Source organism: Oryctolagus cuniculus, chromosome 1, assembly GCF_964237555.1.
Source record: "Oryctolagus cuniculus chromosome 1, mOryCun1.1, whole genome shotgun sequence".
NCBI classification, from domain to species: Eukaryota; Metazoa; Chordata; class Mammalia; order Lagomorpha; family Leporidae; genus Oryctolagus; species Oryctolagus cuniculus.
In genome coordinates, this window is record NC_091432.1 from 199,461,154 (window position 1) to 199,485,317 (window position 24,164).

General features: G+C 44.1%; 1 protein-coding gene and 1 non-coding gene across 7 annotated transcripts in view; one reads left to right on the forward strand and one right to left on the reverse strand.

The window, feature by feature from the left end:
• Positions 1-24,164, forward strand: part of MELK (maternal embryonic leucine zipper kinase) — an 84,318-nt gene that overhangs the window by 46,496 nt on the left and 13,658 nt on the right. For 5 of the 6 annotated variants that reach the window (XM_002707984.5, XM_008265306.4, XM_051844053.2 and 2 more), the window contains 5 exons: positions 38-136; positions 8,750-8,836; positions 10,717-10,836; positions 14,844-14,966; positions 21,403-21,634. In XM_002707984.5, the coding sequence (XP_002708030.1) occupies positions 38-136; positions 8,750-8,836; positions 10,717-10,836; positions 14,844-14,966; positions 21,403-21,634 (661 nt within the window). The remainder of the gene's footprint in view (positions 1-37; positions 137-8,749; positions 8,837-10,716; positions 10,837-14,843; positions 14,967-21,402; positions 21,635-24,164) is intronic. The other variant, XM_051844063.2, reaches the window with a different exon arrangement.
• LOC127485117 (U6 spliceosomal RNA) lies at positions 10,228-10,335 on the reverse strand. Its single transcript, XR_007912293.1, has one exon. It is a non-coding gene; the product is annotated as a U6 spliceosomal RNA (small nuclear RNA).

Below are 24,164 nucleotides of genomic sequence, written 5' to 3' on the forward strand. Positions count from 1 at the left end.
AAATGTTAATCTCTAGCTACTTCTAAATGGCCACTAGGTGGACCCAAAGAAACGGATTTCTGTGAAAAACCTATTGAACCATCCCTGGATCATGCAAGATTACAACTGTCCTGTTGAGTGGCAAAGCAAAAGTCCTGTAAGTAAAGTAGTGGGGTCTGAATGTAAAAGAAGATGTATTTTATAGACTTACTGATCAGATTGGTGTTTGGGAGACCTGTAGCCTGATCATCCATTTGCCTGCACATGGGGCTGCACGTGAGAATCACCTAGCACTAAAAAAATTAAATGGCTGTTCTTCATCCTGGAACACCCAGAAAGCTCCTTGGTGTTTCTCAGGTGTAGTTAGGATTGTGAACAATGCTCTGATAATCTTGGGCAAGTTACTTAACTTTACTAAGCCTATTTGTCTGTAAAAGTAGGTTCAACCAGTTCTACTTTCCAGAGTAGTTGCAAACTTTGTAGTCTGAGAACCCCTTTACCCTCCTAATGTTTATTCATTCATTCATTCATTTAAAGATAATAGTAATTATATATTGTCATAGATACTATTATGAAGAATAACTATTTAAAAATAAATTTAGCAAAAAGAGTAGCTTTTTTTTTTTTTTTTAAGATTTAGTTATTTGAGAGGCAGAGTTAAAAACAGAGAGAGACAGAGATGAAGAGTCTTCCATCTGTCCATCCACTGGTTTACTCCGCAAATGGACACAATGGCCAGAGCTGGGCCAATCTGAAGCCAGGAGCCAGGAATTTCTTCTTGGTTTCCCACGGGTGCAGAGGCTGAAGCAAGCACTTGGGCCATCTTATACTGCTTTCCCAGGCTATAAGCAAAGAGTTGGATCAGAAGAGGAACAGTGGGGGCACAAACTGGCGCCTATATGGGATATTGGCGCCACAGGTAGAGACTTAACCTACTATGCCACAGTGCCAGCCCCAAGAGTGGCATGTTTTATGTCTTCTCAAATTTCTTTTTAAGTCTGGTTTAATAGAAGATACTTGTATAGTTACCCGGTTCTGTGGTCAGTCTATTTGGATATGTTACTTTGATTAAACCACTGTACTGATTTGTACTAAGGCCCCAGCAATTTTATTTGCCATTGCTTTTGTGTCATCAGTGCAGTGTCAACACTGAGAAAAGTGAGAGTATCATTGTAGAAATAGTTTTGACGTTGGAGACCCTAAGGGGTCTGCAGACCACATTTTGAGAACCAGTGTTTTATGTACAGGCATATAATAGCAACTCAAAAAACACAAAGTACTATTCAAATTTAAGGAATTTTTAAAAAAGATTTATTCATTCATTTGTTTGACAGAGCAACAGAGAGAGAGAGAGAGAGATCCTCAGTCTGCTGGTTTATTCCCCAAATGGTTGCGACAGCCAGATCTGGGCCAGGCCAAAGCCAGGAGACTGGAACTCCATCCTGGTCTCCCACCTGGGTGGCAGAGGCCCAGGCAATCGGGCCATCTTCCTCTGCCTTCCTAGGCACATTAGTAGGGAACTGGATAGAAGCAGAGTGTCCAGGTCTTAAACTAGCTCTCTGGAGCCAGCACTGTGGTACAGCGGGTTAAAGCCCCAGCCTACAGCACTGGCATCCCATATGGGCGCTGATTTGAGACCTGGTTGCTCCACTTCTGATCCAGCTCTCTGCTATGGCCTAGGAAAGCAGTGGAAGATGGCCCAAGTCCTTGGGCCCCTGCATCCACATGGGAGACCCGGAAGAAGCTCCTGGCTCCTGGCTTCAGATCAGCTCAGCTCTAGCCGTTGCGGTCATCTGGGGAGTGAACCAGCAGATGGAAGATCCCCCCCCGCCCCCTGCTCTACCTCTCTCTGTAACTCTGTTTTTCAGATAAATCTTAAAAAAAAAAAAAAGGATGGAAAATATATTTGTGGAAAAAAAAAAATCTAGCACTCTGATATGGAATGTTGGCATTGTGAGTGGTGGCTTAACCAGCTATGCCACAGTGCTGGTCCTTAAGCAATTATTTTTATGTTATTCCTATGTTAATATTTAAAAATTACTTTTTGAAACAACTGACAACTTGAACTTGGTAAAAATGTAGATATTACTTAAACATCATATACTTTGTTATTAGTTAAAAATTGCTGAATAAAAAAAACCCCAGAATCTAGTGACTTAAAACAGTAATGATTTACAATTCTGATGACCGGCTCTTTGGTTTCAGTTGGAGTTTTTGTGTGAATCTTGCCAGGGGTCACTCATGTGGTTGCAGTTGTCTGGTAACTTGACGGATTAAATGGTCCAGGCCTCACTCACAAGACAGGCTGTTTGTGCTGGCTGTTTGCTGGGCTCCATGTGTCCACTGGACTAGTCTGACGTTTTTCCTGTGGTGGCTGGCTGGATTCCAAAGGAAGGAAGAAAAATGGCAAGCCCTGACATTCAGGCATTTCTAAACCTTTGCCTGCATTGTGCTTTTTAATATCTCATTGGCCAAATCAAACCACATGGTCCAGAGCCAATGTGGAAAGTGTACCATCAGGTCAGTACAGTTCTTTTTGTCTACTTATAAATAAGAAAACCAAGAAATGAAAAATTATTTGAGAGAGAAATTTAGGGAGAAGAATGGCATTGCTTTACATCTTTGCAAATTTCTTTAAAAGCTGGCTTAAGAGAAGACACCTAGGTACTTACCTGCTTCTTCATTCAACCTGCTTTGACATGTTGTTTTGATTGAAGCATAGGAATAAAATTCAGCCTCACATAGGTGTGCGATTAAGAAGAGAAGTATTTTCAGTCTTTCTTAGATAATTGAGTGTATGCTCTGATATTTCACAGAAGCTTCCTGCACTGAAGTGGGCCACGTGTGTAGCTAACAGAAGAGCTCAGAGGTGTGGCGCAGGCACACCACAGAGTAGTCTCCATACATCAGTGAGGTATTTGTTTTCTGGAAGAATCACATTGAAATTATAAATGTTCTTCCCTGTGGCCTTCTGGTCTTAGGAAAATAGATTATACTTGCTTCAAACTCCCTACTGTTCTGCCAATTATTTCGGCCGTGTGAGCTGAGCTGAACTCCCTCCTGATTTCCCTATGACTATCAACTCATAAAATTTCTCTGGCCCTCTATGATGTCTTTGATACCAGTTCAGCAAATACAAGTTAATTCTAGCAGTTGCCAACACCAAGAGCCTAAGAACAGCAGAGTGTGCAAGTGTCTGAGCAATGCAGCTGGCAGTCCAGGGAAACTGGGATGTGCCACTTGTGAGGTAGAGAGAGTAGGTACTGCAGATGCCTGTGTTCAGCCATTGGGGGTCATCATTTCTCCACGTGTGGAGGGCCTTGTGTGCCTTCTCAGCCATAAGCCTAATAGGTTAAAATATACTACTGTTTGTAAGAGAGCAGTTACCAAAAGGGAGAAAGTCTGAATCCAGCAATCTGAAAATTTGTTTTAATTTTGGGCACAGTGCATATAAAGTGAAATATATAAAATTTGAATGTTCCAAAAAGAATATACCATTTTCCTTATATCTTAATGTAATAATTGATAATATTTATTGTGCCATTGTAATAAGGACTTTTTGTATACAATGAATTTTTTTAAGATTTATTTATTTATTTAAGCCGGCGCCGTGGCTCAATAGGCTAATCCTCCACCTTGCGGCGCCGGCATACCGGGTTCTAGTCCCGGTTGGGGCACCGGATTCTGTCCTGGTTGCCCCTCTTCCAGGCCAGCTCTCTGCTATGGCCAGGGAGTGCAGTGGAGGATGGCCCAGGTGCTTGGGCCCTGCACCCCATGGGAGACCAGGAAAAGCACCTGGATCCTGGCTCCTGCCATCGGATCAGCGCGGTGCGCCGGCTGCAGCGGCGGCCATTGGAGGGTGATCCAACGGCAAAGGAAGACCTTTCTCTCTGTCTCTCTCTCTCACTGTCCACTCTGCCTGTCAAAAAAAAAAAAAAAAAAAAAAAAAAGATTTATTTATTTATTTGAAAGTCAGAGTTACACAGAGAGAGGAGAGGCAGAGAGAGAGAGAGAGGTCTTCCATCTGCTGGTTCACTCCCCAGTTGGCTGCAATGGCTGGAGCTGAGCCAATCTGAAGCCAGGAGCCAGGAGCCTCTTCGGGTCTCCCACGCAGGTGCAGGGGCCCAAGGACTTGGGGCCATCTTCCACTGCTTTTACAGGCCATAGCAGAGAGCCGGATCAGAAGTGGAGCAGCCGGGCTTCAAACTGGCGCCCATATGGGATGCCGGCTCCTCAGGCCCAGGCGTTAACCCACTGTGCCACAGCGCTGGCCCCACAATGAATCTCTTAAAAAATGGTGTAATATATTGGGTCCGGCACTGTGGTATAGGAGGTAAAACCACCACCTGCAGTGCCGGCATCCCATATGGGCGCTGGTTCGAGTCCCGGCTGCTCCACTTCCAATCTAGCTCTCTGCTGTGGCCTGGGAAAGCAGTAGAAGATCACCCAAGTCCTTGGGCACCTGCACGCACGTGGGAGACCTAGAAACTCCTGGCTTCGGATCGGCCCGACTCCGACCATTGTGGCCACTTAGGGAGTGAACCAGCAGATGGAAGACTTCTCTCTCTTTCTGGCTCTGCCTCCCTGTAACTCTGCCTTTCAAATAAATAAATAAATCTTTTAAGAAATAGTATAATATATAAAGAAGTCTTAGGATAGTACTTTTTCGAATACTGCACTGTTCTATGGGCTTTGCTTTACCCTTTTTTTTTCTTTTTAAAGATTTATTTATTTGGGGCCAGTGTTGTGGTGTAGCGGGGAAAGCTGCGGCCTGCAGTGCCGGCATCCTATACGGGCACCAGTTAAAGTCTTGGCTGCTCCACTTCCCATCCAGATCTCTGCTATGGCCTAGGAAAGCAGTACAAGGTGGCCTGCATCCACGTGGGAGACTTGGAAGAAGCTCCTGATTTCAGATTTTGGCACAGCTCTGGTCATTGCAGCTAATTGGGGAGTGAACCAGCGGATGGAAGACCTCTCTCTCTCTCTCTCTCTGCCTCTCCTTCTCTGTGTAACTCTTCCTTTCAAATAAATAAATCTTTAAAAAAAAAAAAAAAAGAGCTACAGAAAGGGGGAGAGAGAGAGAGAGAGAGATCTTACATCTGGTGGTTCACTCCCCAGATGGCCGCAATGTCCAGGACTGAGCCAGGCTGAAGCTGGGGTCCAGGAACTTCTTCCAGGTCTCCCATGTAGGTAGCAGGGGCCCAAGCACTTGAGCCATCTTCCGCTGTTTTTTGAGGTACATTAACAGGATCTGCATTAGCAGCTGGATCGAAGTGGAGCAGCTGGGACACAAACCGGTGTCCATATGGGATGCTGGTGCCGCAGGTGGTGGCTTTACCTGCTATGCCACGATGCTGGTTCCTCTTTTAACTGTCTTAACTTATTTAATCCTCACACTGGCCTTCTGAAGTAGGTACTATAATTGCCACAAATTTGACACAGAATTGTTAAATAACTTGCCCAAGGTCAAACACCTAACAAGTATATAACCAGGATTTGAATCCAGACAGAAGTGTTCCAACTTAGAAAAGCCAACTGGCACAAATTCAAGACCTGTGTCCTGTCCATCTGCAGCCTTTGTGGCAAACATTGTTGACAGAGTCACAGAGAACAGCATTGTGGTGTGGAAGGAAAATAACCTTGGGCTAGGAATGAAAAATGGCAGTTTTGGGTGGGTGACAGTAACTTTTCTGAGTTTTCATTGTATCACCCCTCAGAATGATATTCTAATGTCAGACTTCTTCTCATGTTTGGGTTATGTTTTGCCATTTACAGAGTACTTTTAAATGTTGAGTCCTTCAGGTTTTTTTTTTTTTTTAAGATCTATTTTATTTATTTGAGAGGCAGAGTTACAGACAGAGAGGTCTTCCACCTGCTGGTTCACTCCTCAGATGGCTGCAGTGGCCGGAGCTGTGCTGATCTGAAGCCAGGAGCTTTGGGTCTCGCACGTGGGTGCAGCGGCCCAAGCACTTGGGTCATCTTCCACTGCTTTCCCAGGCCATAGCAGAGAGCTGGATCAGAAGTGGAGCAGCTGGGACTCAAACTGGCACCCAGCTTTATCTGCTACACCACAGCACCAGCCCTTACTGGGGTTTTTTAATGTATAGATGCTACCCTATAACTCCTTGCGTGGTCTGCCTTTTTTTTTTTTTTGCACAGTTCTATGATATGATACCCTTGTATCATATCAAATAGGAGTTATAGTTCCATTTTCTGCCCTAGTGAACAGGAAATATAGTAGGCACGGATAATCCAAATTAATTGGTTGGTTTTTGGTATGTATTTTTGTACTGAGTATGTGTGGCTGAGGACTCAGAGCACATAAGGCAAAGTGTTGAGCCTTTTAGGGAAATCCAGCTCTTGAGATAAGCCATGTTTTTCAGGCCTTGGTGTCTTTTCCAGCCCATCCTTTGCACATTTTCCATTTCAGAAGCCCAGTGAAATGATAGCACCTCCTTCCTATCCTGTCTGGAAGAGAGAGGGTGTTTCAGGGGGCATAATTTAAGATCACAGAGGGGACTTCAAAGGTCTTTCTTTCCGTTTTCACCTGAGCAGTAGTTACATCAAGAAGATACTCAACTGGATGTTACAATATCTGGGCTTCTGAGGCTGAGATCAGCCTAAAGGGGAATCTACAGTTCTGGGAACTGCCGAGACCAAAGCAATACAATACACACTTACTCTTAGCACTTTGCATGATGACAGTATCATTAAACCTTTGTGGTCTCTACGTTGTGTGTAACCCCTGAGACTATGCTGTACCAGTCAATGATGCAAATTTTTCTTAGTCTGGTTGAGCTTATGTAACAAAATACCTTAAACTGGATGGCTTATCACCAGCAGAGATTTCTTTTCTCATGGCTCTAGAGGCTGGGAGGTTCAAGATCTAAGCACTAGATTTGGTGTCTGGGGAGGGCTTGCATTCTGGTTCATAGATGGTGCCTCTGCACCATGTAGCTCTCTGGGACCACTTCATAAGGACACGAATCCCATCTAGGAACCAGAGGCCACTTGTGACCTTGCACTGGTGATTAGGTTACAACATCTGAACTTTAGGGGAGCACACACATTCAGACCATAGTGAGATGCTTTTCTGTACTGTGTCTCTTTTCATGATGGAGGCCATTGTTTTAGGGGTGGTATCCTGAACAAGCGAGGGAAGGCCATGATTTTGCTCTGCCTTGTACTGGGTCTGAATACCTCATCTCGCAGATCAGTGATGTCTTATGTGTGAGATCCAAAGAAAGGGGCAGAATGGTATTAAAATGGTGGTTGAAGGACCTGGAAAAGAGGAAACTTGGAGAGGAAAGTTGCCTATAATAGGAATATTCATCTTTATGAGAGGCCCTTATATCAAGTGGAATTGACTTAGTAAAAATGGTGAGCCGTGTTTTGAGGCCTTGTTCTGTTCAGATGTTGTACTAGATGCTCTCCATATGTCAGTGCCTTGGAAGACATTGTGCCGTCTCTCTTGTGAATGATGAAACTGAGGCTTAGTGTAGTAATAGACTCAAGTCTCCGCTTATTAAGTGACATCACAATTAAAGCCAAAGCCTAATCCCAGACCTGTTAGCTGTCAGGTTGTACCGACTCATGGTGGGTAGAGATCACAGGGCAATAGACCTCAGGCAGCAGAAGGGAGAAGTTAATCATCCCACCTGTTCCGAGTTCCTGTGAAGGAGGACTTTACAGAAAACACCACTTGCTGCAGCTGTTGTGGAGAGAAGTCTTACTTGGGAAGAGAAACTTTAAAATTACATTCCTGGTGATTCTCCTCCCATGTCATCTTCTGAATTTCTGTCCAGGCCATTCCTGCCTTTTTGTTCTCTGTAATCTTTACTCAGTTCATTTCTGGCCCCATCTTTGGTAAGGTCCCATCATGAATGCCTGCAGAAGTTTTATTTTTAATCAAAATGAAATTTGTATAGATACTCTCATTCCTTAAAATTGTGCGTTGAGGGGGTGGCATTGGTTAATCTGCTGCTTGGAATGCCAGCATCCCATTTTGGAGTGCCAGTTTGAATCCTGGCTCCTCTATTTCTGATCTTGCTTCCTGGTAATGCACCTGGGAAGACAGCAGATGATGGCCCAGGTACTTAGTTTCCTGCCAGCCACGTGGGAGCCAGGATGGAGTTCCTGGCTCCTGACCTTGGCCTGGTCCAGCTACAGGTGTTGTGGGCATTTTGGGAATGACATAGTGGATGGCATGTCTCTCTCATTTTCTCTCCCCACCAGCCCCCATCACTCTGCCTTTCAAATAAATCATTCAACCTTTAAAAAAATACATCGTGTTCTGCTACTACCATCAGCATACTGATGATTAGGCAGCATCTATGGCACCATTGTAAGGGCTACTTGAATTCTGCTGAACCGAAACAACCTGAGATCAGGATGCTATGCGTCTCAGCCACTCTTACCAGTCTGTTGTACAGTCTCTGACCTGAGATGCCTGGGTGGCTGCTCCTTGATGAAAATGCTAGTGCAGGTCTTGGAATAGGGAAGGGGCATTATGAATATGGTCTCTAGACTGTATAGCAGATTCCTAGCAGTCAGTCAGAGGATGGTGGGGATGGGAAGAACTCAAGAAGAGCTCATCCTCAAATGCTGTTGTCTTCTGCTTACATCTTCAGATATTATGAGGGGTGTTGACAAGCTCATACTGATTTCACATATTGGTGTTTGACTTTATAATTATGCTATTTTAAAAGTTAAAGACCATGAATGTATGTGATTTTTTCATAAATAAAGTTTATAAAACTCTTTTTTGTAGTTTATTCACCTTGATGATGACTGTGTGACAGAACTTTCTGTACATCACAGAAACAACAGGCAAACAATGGAGAATTTAATTTCATTGGTAAGAAACAGAACATGAGTTTGACAGTAATATTTTTTGTTTACTGTGCTTTATCAGTGCATTAAAACTAATACAGCATTTTTGAAATCTGTGATTTTGTCATGAATATAAATACTGTGCTCATTTTACATGTATGTATGGTTTCCACTCAATTCTTTTCTGATGCCTACTAGATGTCCTCTTTAAAAAGGAACATTCTCCTCTTAAGACATTGATAAGAGAAAATCATAGTGAATAAATAAGAAATAGAACAAATTAGTCCTCAGAAAATTGAAGTTCTAATTTTGACCACTTTAAAGTTCTCTGACATAGAACTATGACTCTGCTATAGAAATAAGGTAAGAGCAAAGCAGCTTTCTTTCTTTTTTTTTTTTTTTTAATTTTTTGACAGGCAGAGTGGACAGTGAGAGAGAGAGACAGAGAGAAAGGTCTTCCTTTGCCGTTGGTTCACCCTCCAATGGCCGCCACGGCCAGCGCACCGCGCTGATCCGATGGCAGGAGCCAGGTGCTTCTCCTGGTTTCCCATGGGGTGCAGGGCCCAAGTACTTGGGCCATCCTCCACTGCACTCCCTGGCCACAGCAGAGAGCTGGCCTGGAAGAGGGGCAACCGGGACAGAATCCGGCGCCCCGACCGGGACTAGAACCTGGTGTGCCGGCGCCGCAAGGCGGAGGATTAGCCTAGTGAGCCGCGGTGCCAGCCAGCAAAGCAGCTTTCTTTTTGACTAAAAGCAACCCTGTAGCATCACCCCTAAACTTAGGAACCAGATACCATGAAATCTGGTGCTGGGTCTTTTAGTTCTTTGAGATGCTTGATTTCCAGATCATACCTGTGTTTTCCTAGAGATAGAGGCATTCACAGTTATCTTTGAGTGCAATTTGATATGATGGGTGAGGATTGCACTTAGCTTTGCTTCTGGTCCAGTACTGTCTCATATCACCTCTGATTTGTATTTTTATTTTCTATTCTCTAACTTGCGAATAGAAGCCTTAATCAGATTTTTATTTTATTAAGAAAAGCTTTGCTAAAGGCGCAGTTCTTTTCAGTGAGGAGGGGATATAAAGATTTTTTTTTTTAATTTGAGAGATAGAGGGAGAGACAGAAAGAAATATTTTCCATGCATTATTTTACTCCCCAAATGCCTGCAACACTTGGGGTTGTGCAGAAGAGAGGGACAAACCAGAAGCCCAGAACTCAATCCAGTTCTCCGATGTGGGTGGCAGGAACTGGTTACTTCAACACTGACTCCAAGGGTCTGCATTAGCAGGAAGCTAGAGTCAGGAGCCAGAGGTGGACAACAAATCAGGTACTCCAGGATAGGACGTGAGTATCAGCTGGCAACTAAACAACTAGGCCAAACACCCATCCTGAAGAATTCTTTTCTTTTTTCTTTTTCAATATGGCATGCTTCATGGATTTGCATGTTATCCTTACACAGGGGCCATGCTAATTTTCTCTGTAGGAATTGTTTTTGAGTGTTATAATAAGGAGCAAAGACTTTACAGTAAGGGGATCCAGGGAAGAGTCATGTGTGGAGAAGGGAGGGAGTTGTATTAGAGCTAAATTCTTCTTTTCCATTCTAGACAATCTATATGTTATATCTAAAGGTAGAAAAAATATAAATCTATATGAGCAGTGAGTTGAGAGATATGGAACTAGTAGCAGAAGAAATAGTTCAAAGTGGCTCTTCCTAAGGAGTGGGAATTGTCTGTGGTGGCACGGCACAGGGGATTGTTATTTTTCATTTCACTCATACCTTTGTAAAGCTATTGACTTTTCAAATTCTGAATGTTTATTACATTGAAAAAATGTTAATTTTAAAGAGAACATTATTTAACAAACAATTTTAGTCTTCTAAACACTTGATTTTCTTTGCTTCCAGTGGCAATACGATCACCTCACTGCTACTTATCTTCTGCTTCTGGCCAAGAAGGCACGAGGAAGGCCGGTTCGTTTAAGGCTTCCAGCTTCCTCATGTGCATCTGCCAGTGCTACCCCAAAGGTAAACGTTCGAAGCTTTTGTGTGAACACCTGGTCTTGTCATGTGCTCGTCCTGTTCAGGACTAATATACCCTGGAAATCTTAACTTCCTGTTGTTAAGAAATGAGACATAAGACCAAGACAGTTTCTGATTTAAATCTTCCTGTTGTCACAGAGTGGGAGACAAGACATTTTATGAATTAAATATTTCCAAGACATTTTATGATTTAAATATTCCAAAAATTTTTTATTTATTCATTTATTTAGTTTGTTAAAAGGTAGAGACAGACAAAGACACACACACACACACACACACACAGACATTGAGACAGAGAGCTGGTTTACTACCTAAATGCCACAGTAACCAGGACTGAGTCAGGCCAAAGCTGGGAGCAGGGAACTTCATCCAAGTCTTCCATGTGGGTGACAGAAACTTAACTGCTTGAGTCATTACCTTTTGCCTCCCAAGGTCTGCACTGGAAGGAAGCTGAACTGAAGTCAGTGCGGTCTTACTTCTGAAACTGAGTCATACTGGGCTGGTGAATACCCACCCCATGCCGAGGCAGATCCTCAGGCCCATGGGCTCCATGGATCCACTTGACTCTCATCTTGGCCAAACCCTTTACTCTTTCAGATTCAAATGTATATTTGGGTCCAAAAGGACACAAAAGCATGATCTTTGCTACTTATCAAGGTCATTTCAGAAAGGTAACAGATACCACTATACTTAGAATAATCATTTTACCTTAAGTTTTAAATTTATAACACCTCAGTTAAGAGGTCTAAGACATTTTTTCTATCCCATTAGGTTTTCTTACATCTGAATTGGCATGCCCTCAGTTGAACTGCTCATATGATTTTTGAGGTATCTGAGTATAGAATATCTGGGAAGATATTTACTCTTACCTTCTATCTCCCATGTAATGAGCCTTACCTAATAATTTAGTTATTTGGGTAATTATTTTTATAGCAAATAGACATTTTAATGATAAGAAATGAAATAGGATTAAAATTTGAGGTTCTTTTCTGATCTTGGGCAAACCGTTGAGACTTGAAACAACACAGTCTCTTCATATGGCAGGGCGGGGGGGATCCTCAGAAAGTTCCTGGACGTGGTGGGTGTTCTGGCCCAGTAAGGTGCTGCTTGAGATGCTCATATCCACATCTGAGTGCCTGGTTCAAGTCCCAGCTGTTCTGCTTCTGAGGCAGCTTCCTACTAATGTGCCTGGGAGGCAGCAGCTGATGGCTCAGTACCTGAGTCCCTGCCAGCCATGTGGGAGACCCAGATGGAGTTCCTGGTTTCTGACTTTGGCCTGGTCCAGCCTCAGCTGTTGTGAGAATTTGGGGAATGAACCAGCAGATGGAAGATCTGTCTCTCCTTATGTCATTCAAAAAAATGCATGTGGGGGCCATCACTGTGCGTAGCGGGTAAAGCTGCTGTCTGTAGTGCTGGCATCCCATATGGGCGCCAGCAGGCGGAGGATTAGCCAAGTGAGCCACAGTGCTGGCCTTCTTTTTCATTTTTCTAAACTTGACTGTCGGTCAAGTCCTGGCTGCTTCACTTCTGATCCAGCTCTCTGTTATGACCTGGGAAAGCAGTAGAAGATGGCCCAAGTCCTTGGGACCCTGCACCCATGTGGGAGGCCCGGAAGAGGCTCCTGGCTCCTGGCTTTGGGTCGGTGCAGCTCTGGCCATTGCAGCCATCTGGGGTGTGAACCAGTGGATGGAAGACTCCCTCTCCCTCTCTCCTCCTTCCTCTTCCCCTTCGCCCTTTCCCCCCCTTCTCCCCCCTCCCTCCCTCCCACTCTCCCCCTGCCTCTGCTTCTCTGTAACTCTGCCTTTTAAATAAATAAATAAACCTTTAAAAGACAAACAAAGAAAAAATACCAAATGCATGTTTAAAAAATGTTCATTACTTTTTTAAAAAAAAAGATTTTGTTTGTTTGAGAGGTAGAGTTACAGGCAGAGAAAGGGAGACAGAGATAGAGGTCTTCCATCTGCTGGTTCACCCCCCAGATGTCCACAACAGTTGGAGCTCAGCCAATCCAAAGCCAGGAGCCTGGAGCTTCTTCTGGGTCTCCCATGTGGTTGTTGGGGCCCAGGCACTTGGGCCATCTTCTACTGCTTTCCCAGACCATAGCAGAGAGCTGGATCTGAAGAAGAGCAGCTGGAAAATGAACTGGCGTCCATATGGGAGTCCAGTGCTCAAGGCAGAGGCTTAGTCCACTACACCACAGTGCCAGCCCCTTATTATCTTTTAGTTCTTTTGTTCCATAAACATTTTGAAGTTACCTTGTAGCATTCTCCCCTTCCTAGAATCACTCTTTTTCTTTGAGCTGTTGTTTATAAGAAAGTAAATAATCCTGAGCTAGAATCAGTGGGTGGCACTTTCAGTGAAACAACCGTACAGTCTCATCCAAGAATCTCAAAAAACTGTAGTAGTGTCAACTTCATTAGAATACTCATGCCCTCTGCTAGGCTCTTGGATCAGCTCTGCGAGACAGATGGATCAGTTGATCGATAGATAACACTACTTCATAGTAGATGATGGGTGCCAGGTAATGGTTAGAGATGTGCTAGAGGAGCTTTAGAGGATGAGCATAATCCAAAGTGGACCGACAGTCAAGTTTAGAAAAATGAAAAAGAAGGCCAGCACCGTGGCTCACTTGGCTAATCCTCCGCCTGCAGCACCAGCACCCTGGGTTATAGTCCTGGTTGGGGCGCCGGATTCTATCCCAGCTGCTCCTCTTCCAGTCCAGCTCTCTGCTGTGGCCTGGGAAGGCAGTGGAGGATGGCCCAGGTGCTTGGGCCCTGCACCTGCATGGGAGACCAGGAGGAAGCACCTGGCTCCTGGCTTCAGATCGGTGCAGCGCGCCAGTCACAGCATGCCACCGCAGCGACCATTTGGGGGGTGAACCAACGCAAAAGGAAGACCTTTTCTCTGTCTCTCTCTCTCTCACTGTCTAACTCTGCCTGTCCCAAAAAAAAAAAAAAAAAAAAAAAAAGACAGTGTTCAGGGCAAGGGGAATGGAATTAGCAAAACTCTGGCACCTGATTTTGCTTGACTTAAAATGAAGAGCTCAATTCGGGAAGAGATGAGAGCAGGAGAGAGAACAAATGAGCTAAAAAGGAAGGTAAGAGCTAGATTACAGAGAACTTTGGAATACCATGTTAGAGTTAGACTTTGTGCAACAGGTAGTGGGGAATCACTGTTTTCAGAGCAAGAGAGAGACAACTGTGATAGCAGTCCTGGGGAACTCTGTCACCCTGGTAGAGAAGGTAGAAAGATTGGTGGCAGAGACCAATTGTTTGAACAGTTCAGTTATAAAACTAATTGTCCTTGAACTAGGATGGTAGCAGTAGGTCTGGAAAAGAAGGATGAGATATGAAAAAACCAAGTACACTTGCCTGGCCAGGTTAACAAGTTAAGGGAAAAGGAAGGAGGAAGAAATTGAAAAAAAAAAAAAAAAAAAATCTAATTTCCACAGTCTTAGACTTCTGGGTGTATCTAACATACCCGTAGTTTATCGAGGTGGGAGAATAAAGGAAAATAAATTACTCTGGTGGTGGTGTTAACACAGGATCCCAGGTGTCCTGTGCCTGGGAGATCCTTCATACGGCTAATTTATTCCTGGTAGAAATTATAAACTACTCTGTGTGTTCATAAAACTAAGAAACCTGTATTTCAAAGACATTTAATCTTCATCATCTGCTTTGTCAGAGCTTTTTATTTGTAAATTTGCAAAGGAGTTATCTGGTATTGTAGTAATTGTATGAGAATAATAAGCTGACTAGTATGCCATATATGTGAGAATGTTCAAAGATGTATTGTTTGATAGAGATTCTCCTATCTAATAATTTGAACTAAAATACTTTGACTTCCTATTTTCCACACTGGGTGATGAGCTCCTTCAATAGAATGTGTCTCATTTTTTTGGGCTTCTAGGGCTTTGCCCTGTGCTTGGAATATACTGTTTTTAAAATGTGTAGATTATTATCCCTAAATTTTTCTGTCTTTCTATTTAATAGTCAAAGAATTTGAGTCTGGAGGATATGACTGTAAGTGATGAAAATTATGTGGCTGGATTGATTGACTGTGGATGGTGTGAAGACAGTTCATCAACAGGTGTGGCAACTCCTCAAACATCACAGGTTGATAATATTTATTGTTATTTAAAGGAGAATATATGTATGTCTCAATTATAAAAATATCTAGACAAACATAAAATGAAGTGTGTGCTTGCAAATTTAGGTGAATTCCTAAACTATTGAAAACATAATGAGAGATTATTAGAGTATGAATGAAATGGAATTCAGTTATTTCCAAGTTGAAGAAAGCCAAGATTTCATTTTAGAGCATTTTATTACTCCTTTTCCTCATCACCTCCTTTATTAAAAATGAGGTAAAATTTACATGTGGTTTATTAAATTCATGCTTTCTAGTATGCAATTCTGTGTGTTTTGACAATTGCATATATCTACCACCAAACAGAACAGTTCTGTTGACCAAAATTCCCTCATGGTCCTTTGTGGGCAACTCCCCTCAAACTCTAGGAGCAACCGTCAGTTTTTCTCTCCTTTTGATAATCTGTTTATCCTACTTGGTGTTTGTTGCACTCCATGGATATGTAGATTAGTATTGATTTTTAAAATTCAAACATGGGAAGTTTTGGGATCTGGTGCTGTGATGTAGCAGGTTAAGCCACCACCTGCAATGCCAGCATCCTGAATGGGCACCTTGGGAAAGCAGCAGAGAGTGGCCCAAGTGCTTGGGCCCCTGTACCCACGTGGGACACAGAGAGGAAGCTCCTAGTTCCTGGCTTTGGCCTTGCCCAGCCCTTACCTTTGCCACCTTTTTTCCAGCAGATGGAAGTTCTTTCTTTCTCTCTGTATATATAACTCTTTCAAATAAAATAAAAAAGTTTTTGGCCATTATTATTATTATAATATTTTAGATTTATTTATTTATTTGAAAGGCAGAGTTATGGAGAGAAGAGGGAGCGGTGGAGAGAGATCTTCCATTTGCTGGTTCACTCCCCAAATGGCTGGCTGCACTAGCCAGGGCTAAACCAGGCCAAAGCCAGGAGCCATCTGGGTCTCTTGCATGGGTGTCAGAGGCCCAAACACTTGGGCCATCATCTGCTGCTTTCCCAGGCACATCAGCAGCAAGCTGGATCGGAAGCAGAGCAGCCAGTGTTGGAAGTGAATGCCTGCAGTAGCCAGGGCTGTGCCAGGTCGAAGCAGGAACCCAAGTACTTGGGCCCTTGTCCTCTGCCTTCTTATTAGCAGGGAGCTGGATTGGAAGCAGAGGAGCTGAGACTTGAACTGATACTGCTGTGATTGAGCGAGTGTAACAGAGGAGCAGCACACTGATAAAATCTGATGGTCCATTATTGCCGCCAGTGGAGAGCGGGCTCATGCCCTAAAGAACTCTCGACACCAAAGCTCAAAGCAACAGTTTATAAAGGCAAAAACCACAAGGAGGGGAGGGAGAATACTTAATTGCTAGGATCAGGGGAAATACATGGTTACTAGGGTCAAGCTAACCTAAGGCCTATCCAAAACCAATATCAATTACAATCTTGACATTAGACATGTTACACTCTAACATTAATCTAAGTGCAGCCTGTTTTAAGCTTAAATGATCATGCTAGGGGGTTTCTATGTTCTGCCAAGTAGGATGCAGTATGCTGTTATTGTCTAAGTTTAGACCATAATTAGTTTCAGACCATAGTCTCATGTTGGGGGATGCTTTCTCAAGATTGAGTTTTGGATGCTTTAAAATGAAGTCCCTACTGTCAAGGTGTCACTTCAATACTCTGATATGGGATGGTATCCCAACCAGTGGCTTGGACCATTGTGCAACAATGCCTGCTCATTATTCTTTCTAAAAATCTGACCATTTTGGGTAGTCTCTTGTTCTCTTCTCATGATTTTATTTTCAGTTTTTAAATATATATATTTATGTTCTATATTTGATCATTTTGATATCTGATATCTTTTTTTTTTTAAACTTTTTTTTTTTATTTTTTTTTTTTATTTTTTATTTTTTTTATTTTTGACAGGCAGAGTGGACAGTGAGAGAGAGAGACAGAGAGAGAAAGGTCTTCCTTTGCCGTTGGTTCACCCTCCAATGGCCGCCGCTGCAGCCGGCGCACCGCGCTGATCCGATGGCAGGAGCCAGGATCCAGGTGCTTTTCCTGGTCTCCCATGGGGTGCAGGGCCCAAGCACCTGGGCCATCCTCCACTGCACTCCCTGGCCATAGCAGAGAGCTGGCCTGGAAGAGGGGCAACCGGGACAGAATCCGGCGCCCCAACCGGGACTAGAACCCGGTGTGCCGGCGCCGCAAGGTGGAGGATTAGCCTATTGAGCCACGGCGCCGGCTCGATATCTGATATCTTTATGGTCTGCTTCTGTTGCTTATTTTTTTCTGCTGACTTCTGCTTACTGTGTTTGTATCCTTTGTATTTTATTTTTTGATAGGCTCATTTTTCTTTGAACTCTGGGAAATCTTTGACGCTTGGGTTAAGAGTTGTGAACTTGAGGTGGATTGGAATGAAACTTTTTTTCATATAAGAATTGTGTTTGTTTATACACTAAGATTTTTTTTTAAGATTTATTTATTTATGTGAGAGGCAGAGTTACAGAGAGAGGTCTCTTCTGTCTGCTTGTTCACTCTCCAGATGGCCTCAACGGCTAGAGCTGGACCAGATGGAAACGAAGGAGCCAGGAGCTTCTTCCTGGTCTCCCATGTGGATGCAGGGGCTCAAGGAATTGGGCCATCTTCTGTTGCTTTCCCAGGTGCATTAGCAGGGAGCTGGACTGGAAGTGGAGTGGCTGTTGCCCACATGGGATGCTGGTGCTACAGGCGGAGGCTTAACCTACTCCGCTAGAGCGCTGGCCTCCCTTTCCCTGCAAGGAATTAAGATAAATAAAATTTAGGCTTGAGGTTTCTAGGACCATGTAGGCATGTGAAGACAGTCCTGTGGTAACTTACAAATTATTATTATTTTAATTCTTATTTATTTGAAACCCCAACAGAGATCTCCCATTTACTGGTTCACTCCTCAAATGCTTGCAATAGGTAGGGCTGAGCCAGGCTGAAACCAGGAGCCAGGAACTCAGTCTGGGTCTTCTGTGTGGGTGGCAGGGACCCACTACTTGAGCCTTCACAGCTGCCTCCCAGGGTGCCCATTAGCAGAAACTGGAGTTAGTATCAGAGCCATGACTTGAAGCCAGGCATTCTGATAATGGGATGTGGGTGTCCCAGGTGGCATCTTAACTGCTTCACCAAATGCCCACTCCTGCTTACAAATTATTAAGGGACATTTTTTCCTCCTTCCTAGGCCAAGATAGATTCTCTTTGAAGAGCAGATTTATATTTAATACATCTTTATATTTTAATTATAGCCCCTCCTGGCTTTACATGGGAGCTTTGGATCTAACTTACCATCTTGCATAAGCCTAAGCTTCCATGACTGTATAAACCCAGGCTGTAGGTCATGAGAGACAGTAAGTGGTTGCCTGTAGAGCAGCAGATAGTTTCAGCCTTCGTTATATCTTTGGATTTACGCCCTAGTTTTTGGTTTGACCTTGGAATTTTCCTTACTCTTTTGCAATTGCAACCACAAATTTGAGAGGATTAAATAATATTTTTATCCTGTGTTTCTGTTACTTTAGTGAGTTGTTTTCTGCTGACCGACTAGGTGATTTTTATTTTTTGGTGCATTGTCGCTCCCCGTTTTCGTGGAGGAGCGACACAGGACCCTGCGCTGTTCTTTCGTCTGCTCGGCCCTCCCCGGGTTTGCTGCTGGTTCTTCCCGGGTTGGCTACTATCCCTTCCACCTCCGTGGAAGGGCAGTTCCCCCTGGCCACATTCCCCACTTCCGCAGGGGAGCGGCACACCGCCGGCCGGCTCTTCTCGGGGGCTGCACAGGTGTTCCTTCAGCTAGATGTTCCCCATAGATGTTCCCTCGTGCATGCCATCTCTCTCCTCCTTTATAGTCCTCCTCTGCCAATCCCAACTCGGCTGCCCACACGCCGAGCACGCTGCTCTCCAATCAGGAGCAAGTCCTACAGTTAATTGGTTGAACTGGAGGCAGCTGTGCGGAAGCTGTTTACTTCTCTCCCAGCGCCATATTGTGGGAGAGCAGATGCATAGAATAAGTCTCAATTCGAGTAACTCAGTCCAGTCCGGATTGCTCCCCACAGATCCCCCTTTCTTTTTATTTTTGGCGTTGATACGCGCCTGTCTTCGGTGTCCCGCGGCACACACTCTGCTCTACTTGCTAGAGTTGCCACAGGCTCTTACAAGTCCTATCAATCAGGAAAACCGAATCCGGGTCCTCTCTTCGCCATGTTGTGAGGAGGTTTTTAGGCGCTGATGCGTGCCTGTGTTCGGTGCCCTGCAGCGCATGCTCTGCTCTGCCTGCAGGGGACTTACAAGACCTATCAGGCAAACCGAATCCAAGCCTTCTCATTGCCTTATTGTGGGGGAGACTTATTAGTGTTGGTTCGTGCCTATCTTCGGTGACCTGCAGCTCATACTCTGGTCGAGCTGCTTGCTGGCGCTTACCGCCTTAAATCAGGCAGACCGAATCCAAGCTTAATATTGTTGTATTGTGGGGAAGCCTTACTGATGTTAATTCGTGCCTGTCTTCGGTGACCTGCGGCGCATAAGCTGCTAGCTGCCCGCAGGTGCTCATCGCCTCACTTGATTAGGCAGACCGAATCCAAGCTCTCACATTGCAGTGTTGTAGGGAGGCCTTTTTATTTCTCTATTTCTCTATCTCCGGGCATTCCTATTTCTCCCATTTTACTTCTATCTTCCAACATTCCTATTTCTCTCACTTTACTTCTAAAACTTCTGTTTCTCTTATCCCTGCGGCTTTCCGGCGCCCGCCCCGAGACTGCTTCTCGGCGACTTCCCGGCTCTGAGCCGCTTCAGCCCGCGCTTCTCCGATCTGCGCGGCTTCCCGGCTTTGCGCGGCTTCCCGGCGCCTCGCCCCGCGGCAGCTTCACGGCTCTGCGCGGCTTCCTGGCGCCTCGCCCCGCCGGCGGGTTCCCGGCTCTGCGCGCACGCTCCGCGGTCTCCACGCACTTCGCGCCCGCACCACGGCCTCGCGCCAGCCCCGGCGTTCCCCATCTATTCACGCCCCGTGCTCTCTCTGCACGCGGCGGCTTCCGCGAATGTTTCCGCCACCACCGGCATTCAGTCCAAGTTCCCCGGACTAACCTGGCGAATTTCAACCTGGCGGCCCACGTCTCTGCCTCTGGTTCCAGATCTTCGCCTCTTGCTCCCCGGGGTGACTTGAAGAATTCCAAGGTGGCTTATGTCTCCGCCTCGGCCTGCACTCGCGGCTTCATCCTCCCTAACATTTTTCTCTACCCGGTATGTTTCCTTAAGTTTTCTTCCAACAATATTCCTCTCATTTCTCCTGGCTACTCCCCACAGTCCGTATCCGAGTCCAAGCCTCCTCCAGGTTTCACTTTCGCTTTCAGTCTCCTAGCTTCCCCGCCATAGTCCACATCCGAGTCTATGAAAGCTTTCACTTTCGCTTTCAATCCTAACTTCTTTCCCACAGTCCATATCCGAGTCTCTGCCTAGGCTTTCAATAGCTTCTTCCGGCACCCTTTTCGTCCGGCTTTTCCCTAGGCTGTTTGCTAGTCTCTCTCTCCGATATTTTCCACTTCTTCCCGTTTCTTCCCTCCTAAGTTTCCTATCCGTCCTAGGTTTCCTATCCGAGTCACGGCACCATTATGTCGCTCCCCGTTTTCGTGGAGGAGCGACACAGGACCCTGCGCTGTTCTTTCGTCTGCTCGGCCCTCCCCGGGTTTGCTGCTGGTTCTTCCCGGGTTGGCTACTATCCCTTCCACCTCCGTGGAAGGGCAGTTCCCCCTGGCCACATTCCCCACTTCCGCAGGGGAGCGGCACACCGCCGGCCGGCTCTTCTCGGGGGCTGCACAGGTGTTCCTTCAGCTAGATGTTCCCCATAGATGTTCCCTCGTGCATGCCGTCTCTCTCCTCCTTTATAGTCCTGCTCCGCCAATCCCAACTCGGCTGCCCACACGCCGAGCACGCTGCTCTCCAATCAGGAGCAAGTCCTACAGTTAATTGGTTGAACTGGAGGCAGCTGTGCGGAAGCTGTTTACTTCTCTCCCAGCGCCATATTGTGGGAGAGCAGATGCATAGAATAAGTCTCAATTCGAGTAACTCAGTCCAGTCCGGATTGCTCCCCACAGTGCATATTAGAGGCAAACCGTGGCAATCCAGATATAAGAAGCATTTCTTAGGGATTTATTTGTGACTACTCTCAGTATTGCCTTAGCATTCTGGGTATGTTTGAACACTCAGCCTGAAACATGTTGTAAATTACCTGCCAATAGAACAGACTAAAATGATCTGCATGTACTTAGGAGAACTGAATATACATTTTTAAATTTCCTGGTATTGCCAATAATATCCTTTTGTTAGTATTTCATTTTAATAAAAATAGTGCAAGGTAATTTGCAAATGATTAGGGCATGTTGTAAAGAAATTGACTTTTGTCTTCAGTGTGCTTTATCCAGTGGCTTTTTCTTTTCCAGTTTACCAAGCATTGGACAGAATCAAATGGTCTGGAATCTAAATCATTAACTCCAGTATTATGCAGAGAATCTGCAAATAAATTAAAGAACAAAGAGAATGTATGTACTCCTAAGTCTGCTGTGAAGAATGAAGAGTGCTTTGCGTATCCAGAGCCAAAGACTCCAGTTAACAAGAGCCAGCAGAAAAGAGAGATACTCAGTACACCAAATCGTCACACTACACCCTCAAAAGGTATTTGCTAAGTGATTAAGTAGTGGTTAAAAAAAAATTTCAAATGTCATTCATTTCATTTCATGTTAAATAAACGTGTAGCTGGTCAGAAATTACCAGCATGGTTCTCTGAAATTTCTAGAAGTCAAGCTGCTTTTTTAAGAAAAATCATATGCTATTTGCACTGGTTGAAGTAAAAGAATATTAATTTTTCTTTTAATTTTTCTCAAATTTTGCTTTTCTTTTTTCACATTTATAAAATTCAATATTAACATCCAAGAATATCAGATCTGAAAGGCAAGTTAGAGCTCAGCTAATCCAACTCCCATTTCCATAGCTTAGGAACTTGAGACTCAAAAGCTTGAAGTGATTTGCCCAATATTAGATATCCAGGGTTAGACCTTGTTTGTCTATCCCCCTGCCAACTGCACATACACACACACACACACACACACTCACTCACTTATACACAATGTGACTCAAACTGAAGTCTCTGCTAAGTCCTTCTTACTCCCCTGAACTCCAGTTCTGATCAGGTCCTGTTCTGCCCTGTTGTGTTACTACCCATACCCGGCAGAAAGGGTGAGTCTGGATGCCTTTCTCAGATGTCTGTGTCTGTGTCCGGATAGTAAAACTCATCTCCCTCGATTTCCTCTTCATTTTCATCACCAATGATTATTTAAAGTTTCCTTTATGACACCTCAGTGTTTTGGTTGTTGCCCTAGTGTAGACACATTGTACTTTGTCACCATACCTCTGAAAATATAAAACCTAAAACTGAACGCAGTCTTCTAGGATGGGATCTCACCAGGCTAGGGTGGTAGTGACATGAGAGTAAAGATGCGTATTGCAGCATGGCATAGTATTCAGTAGGGACTGTGTGTGTCAAGGCGAAGAGTAAATTAGAGCCTGAAGGAATTTTATTTAGTCTATGTCATTTTTGAAAATGACACCTAAGCTTTATCAGCCTTTTGTCCAGCGATTGTGACCTTCTCGTGTTATGTTAAGATCCTAATGAATCCAAACTCTGAAGCATTGCTGTGTGAACTGCTAAACTACCTCCTACCATCATGCTTTGCTAGTTTGTTAATGGGGCTGATAGTTCAAGAGGTTAACTTATCCATGAAGATGTTATGGAATACTTTGTCAGAATATTTGCCCAAAAACCTCATTATTATGTTAATAGAATTCTCCATTTCATCATCTCAAATAGCACTTTCCCAAAAAATGTGAGGCCAGTTTGGTGTAATGATGTGCTTGTGTGTGTGGTTGCTGGTGACTTGTGAGGGCTCAGTGAGATAACATTTGCAGATAACGCAGTAGGACCTCAGCAGTGAATACTCTTCCATCTTTTCCCAGTGAGTCTTCTGTTATTTCTGTTGATACAAACACATCTTCCATGGGTCATGGGGTTAGGCAGAGAGATAAGATGGACCTGAGCTCACATAAGCTCAATCAAGGCTTTAAAATAACAACAACAACAAAAAGCCCCACACCTTTTGACTTTATAGTCCCTTTTAGTATTGATATTTTCTATTTCTTATATAACTCTGAAGGATTTGAAATGTGAGTAGTTTGAGGAATTTATTTTATAATCTTGAAGTATCATCAGTTTACATATCTTGCCTCTGTGAGAAAGATTGTGTTAGTCAAAAGCTTTTATTGGCTATTTTTCTTTAAATGTAAAAGCTGCCTAGGGGAGCCATGATCGATAGCTTCCATTAGTACTTTGCATTTTACTTTCACTGTGAGTTATTTTTGACGTAAACATTAATTTTATTTTTGTGACTCCTGTGACAATCCATTTAGTGACAATTTGTCGAAGGGCAAGCATGCATGGTACTAGAGACTGTTAAGATGCAAAGATGAAAACTTTTCAGATACTTTTGGTTGGGCTTATTTTCTTGTTCTTGTGGAACTAGTGAAAATAAAGTTGAATAGTCACAAACGAAACCGAACTCCAATCCCTTTTTAAAAATCTGGTATCATATCTTTGTTATCATAAAGTGGACACTCTCTCTAAACTTTAAGATCATGGATAAAAAGTTAATCAGTGGTGGTAGCCTGATTTGTTTACATAAATTTGTTTTGTTTATTTTAAAGGCAGAGAAAGACAGGGAGAGATCTTCCATCTGCTGCTTCACTTCCCAGATGCCTATAGGAGCTGAGGCTGGGCCAGGCTGAAGTGGGGAGCTGGCTGGGAACTCAGTCCAGGTCTCCCATGTGTATGGTAGGGAGACAAGTACTTGAGCCGTCACCTGCTGCTTTCCATGTTGTACATTAGTAGGAAGCTGGAATCATGAGAGGAGCTGGGAGTTGAACCCATGCACTCCATTATGGATGCTGGTGCCTAAACCACTGTGCCAAACTCCCATGTCTGTTCATGTAAATATGTGATAAGCTATGTGGGATGCAAATGCCCTTCCTAGAATAGAGCACAAAATTTTGGAACAGGGAATATGCAAAATACGAAATCTCACACCTTAATAACTTGTCAAGCTTTCGCAGGAGACTGATCTGTTTGCTTAACAGCAGTTCAGTAAGGGTATGA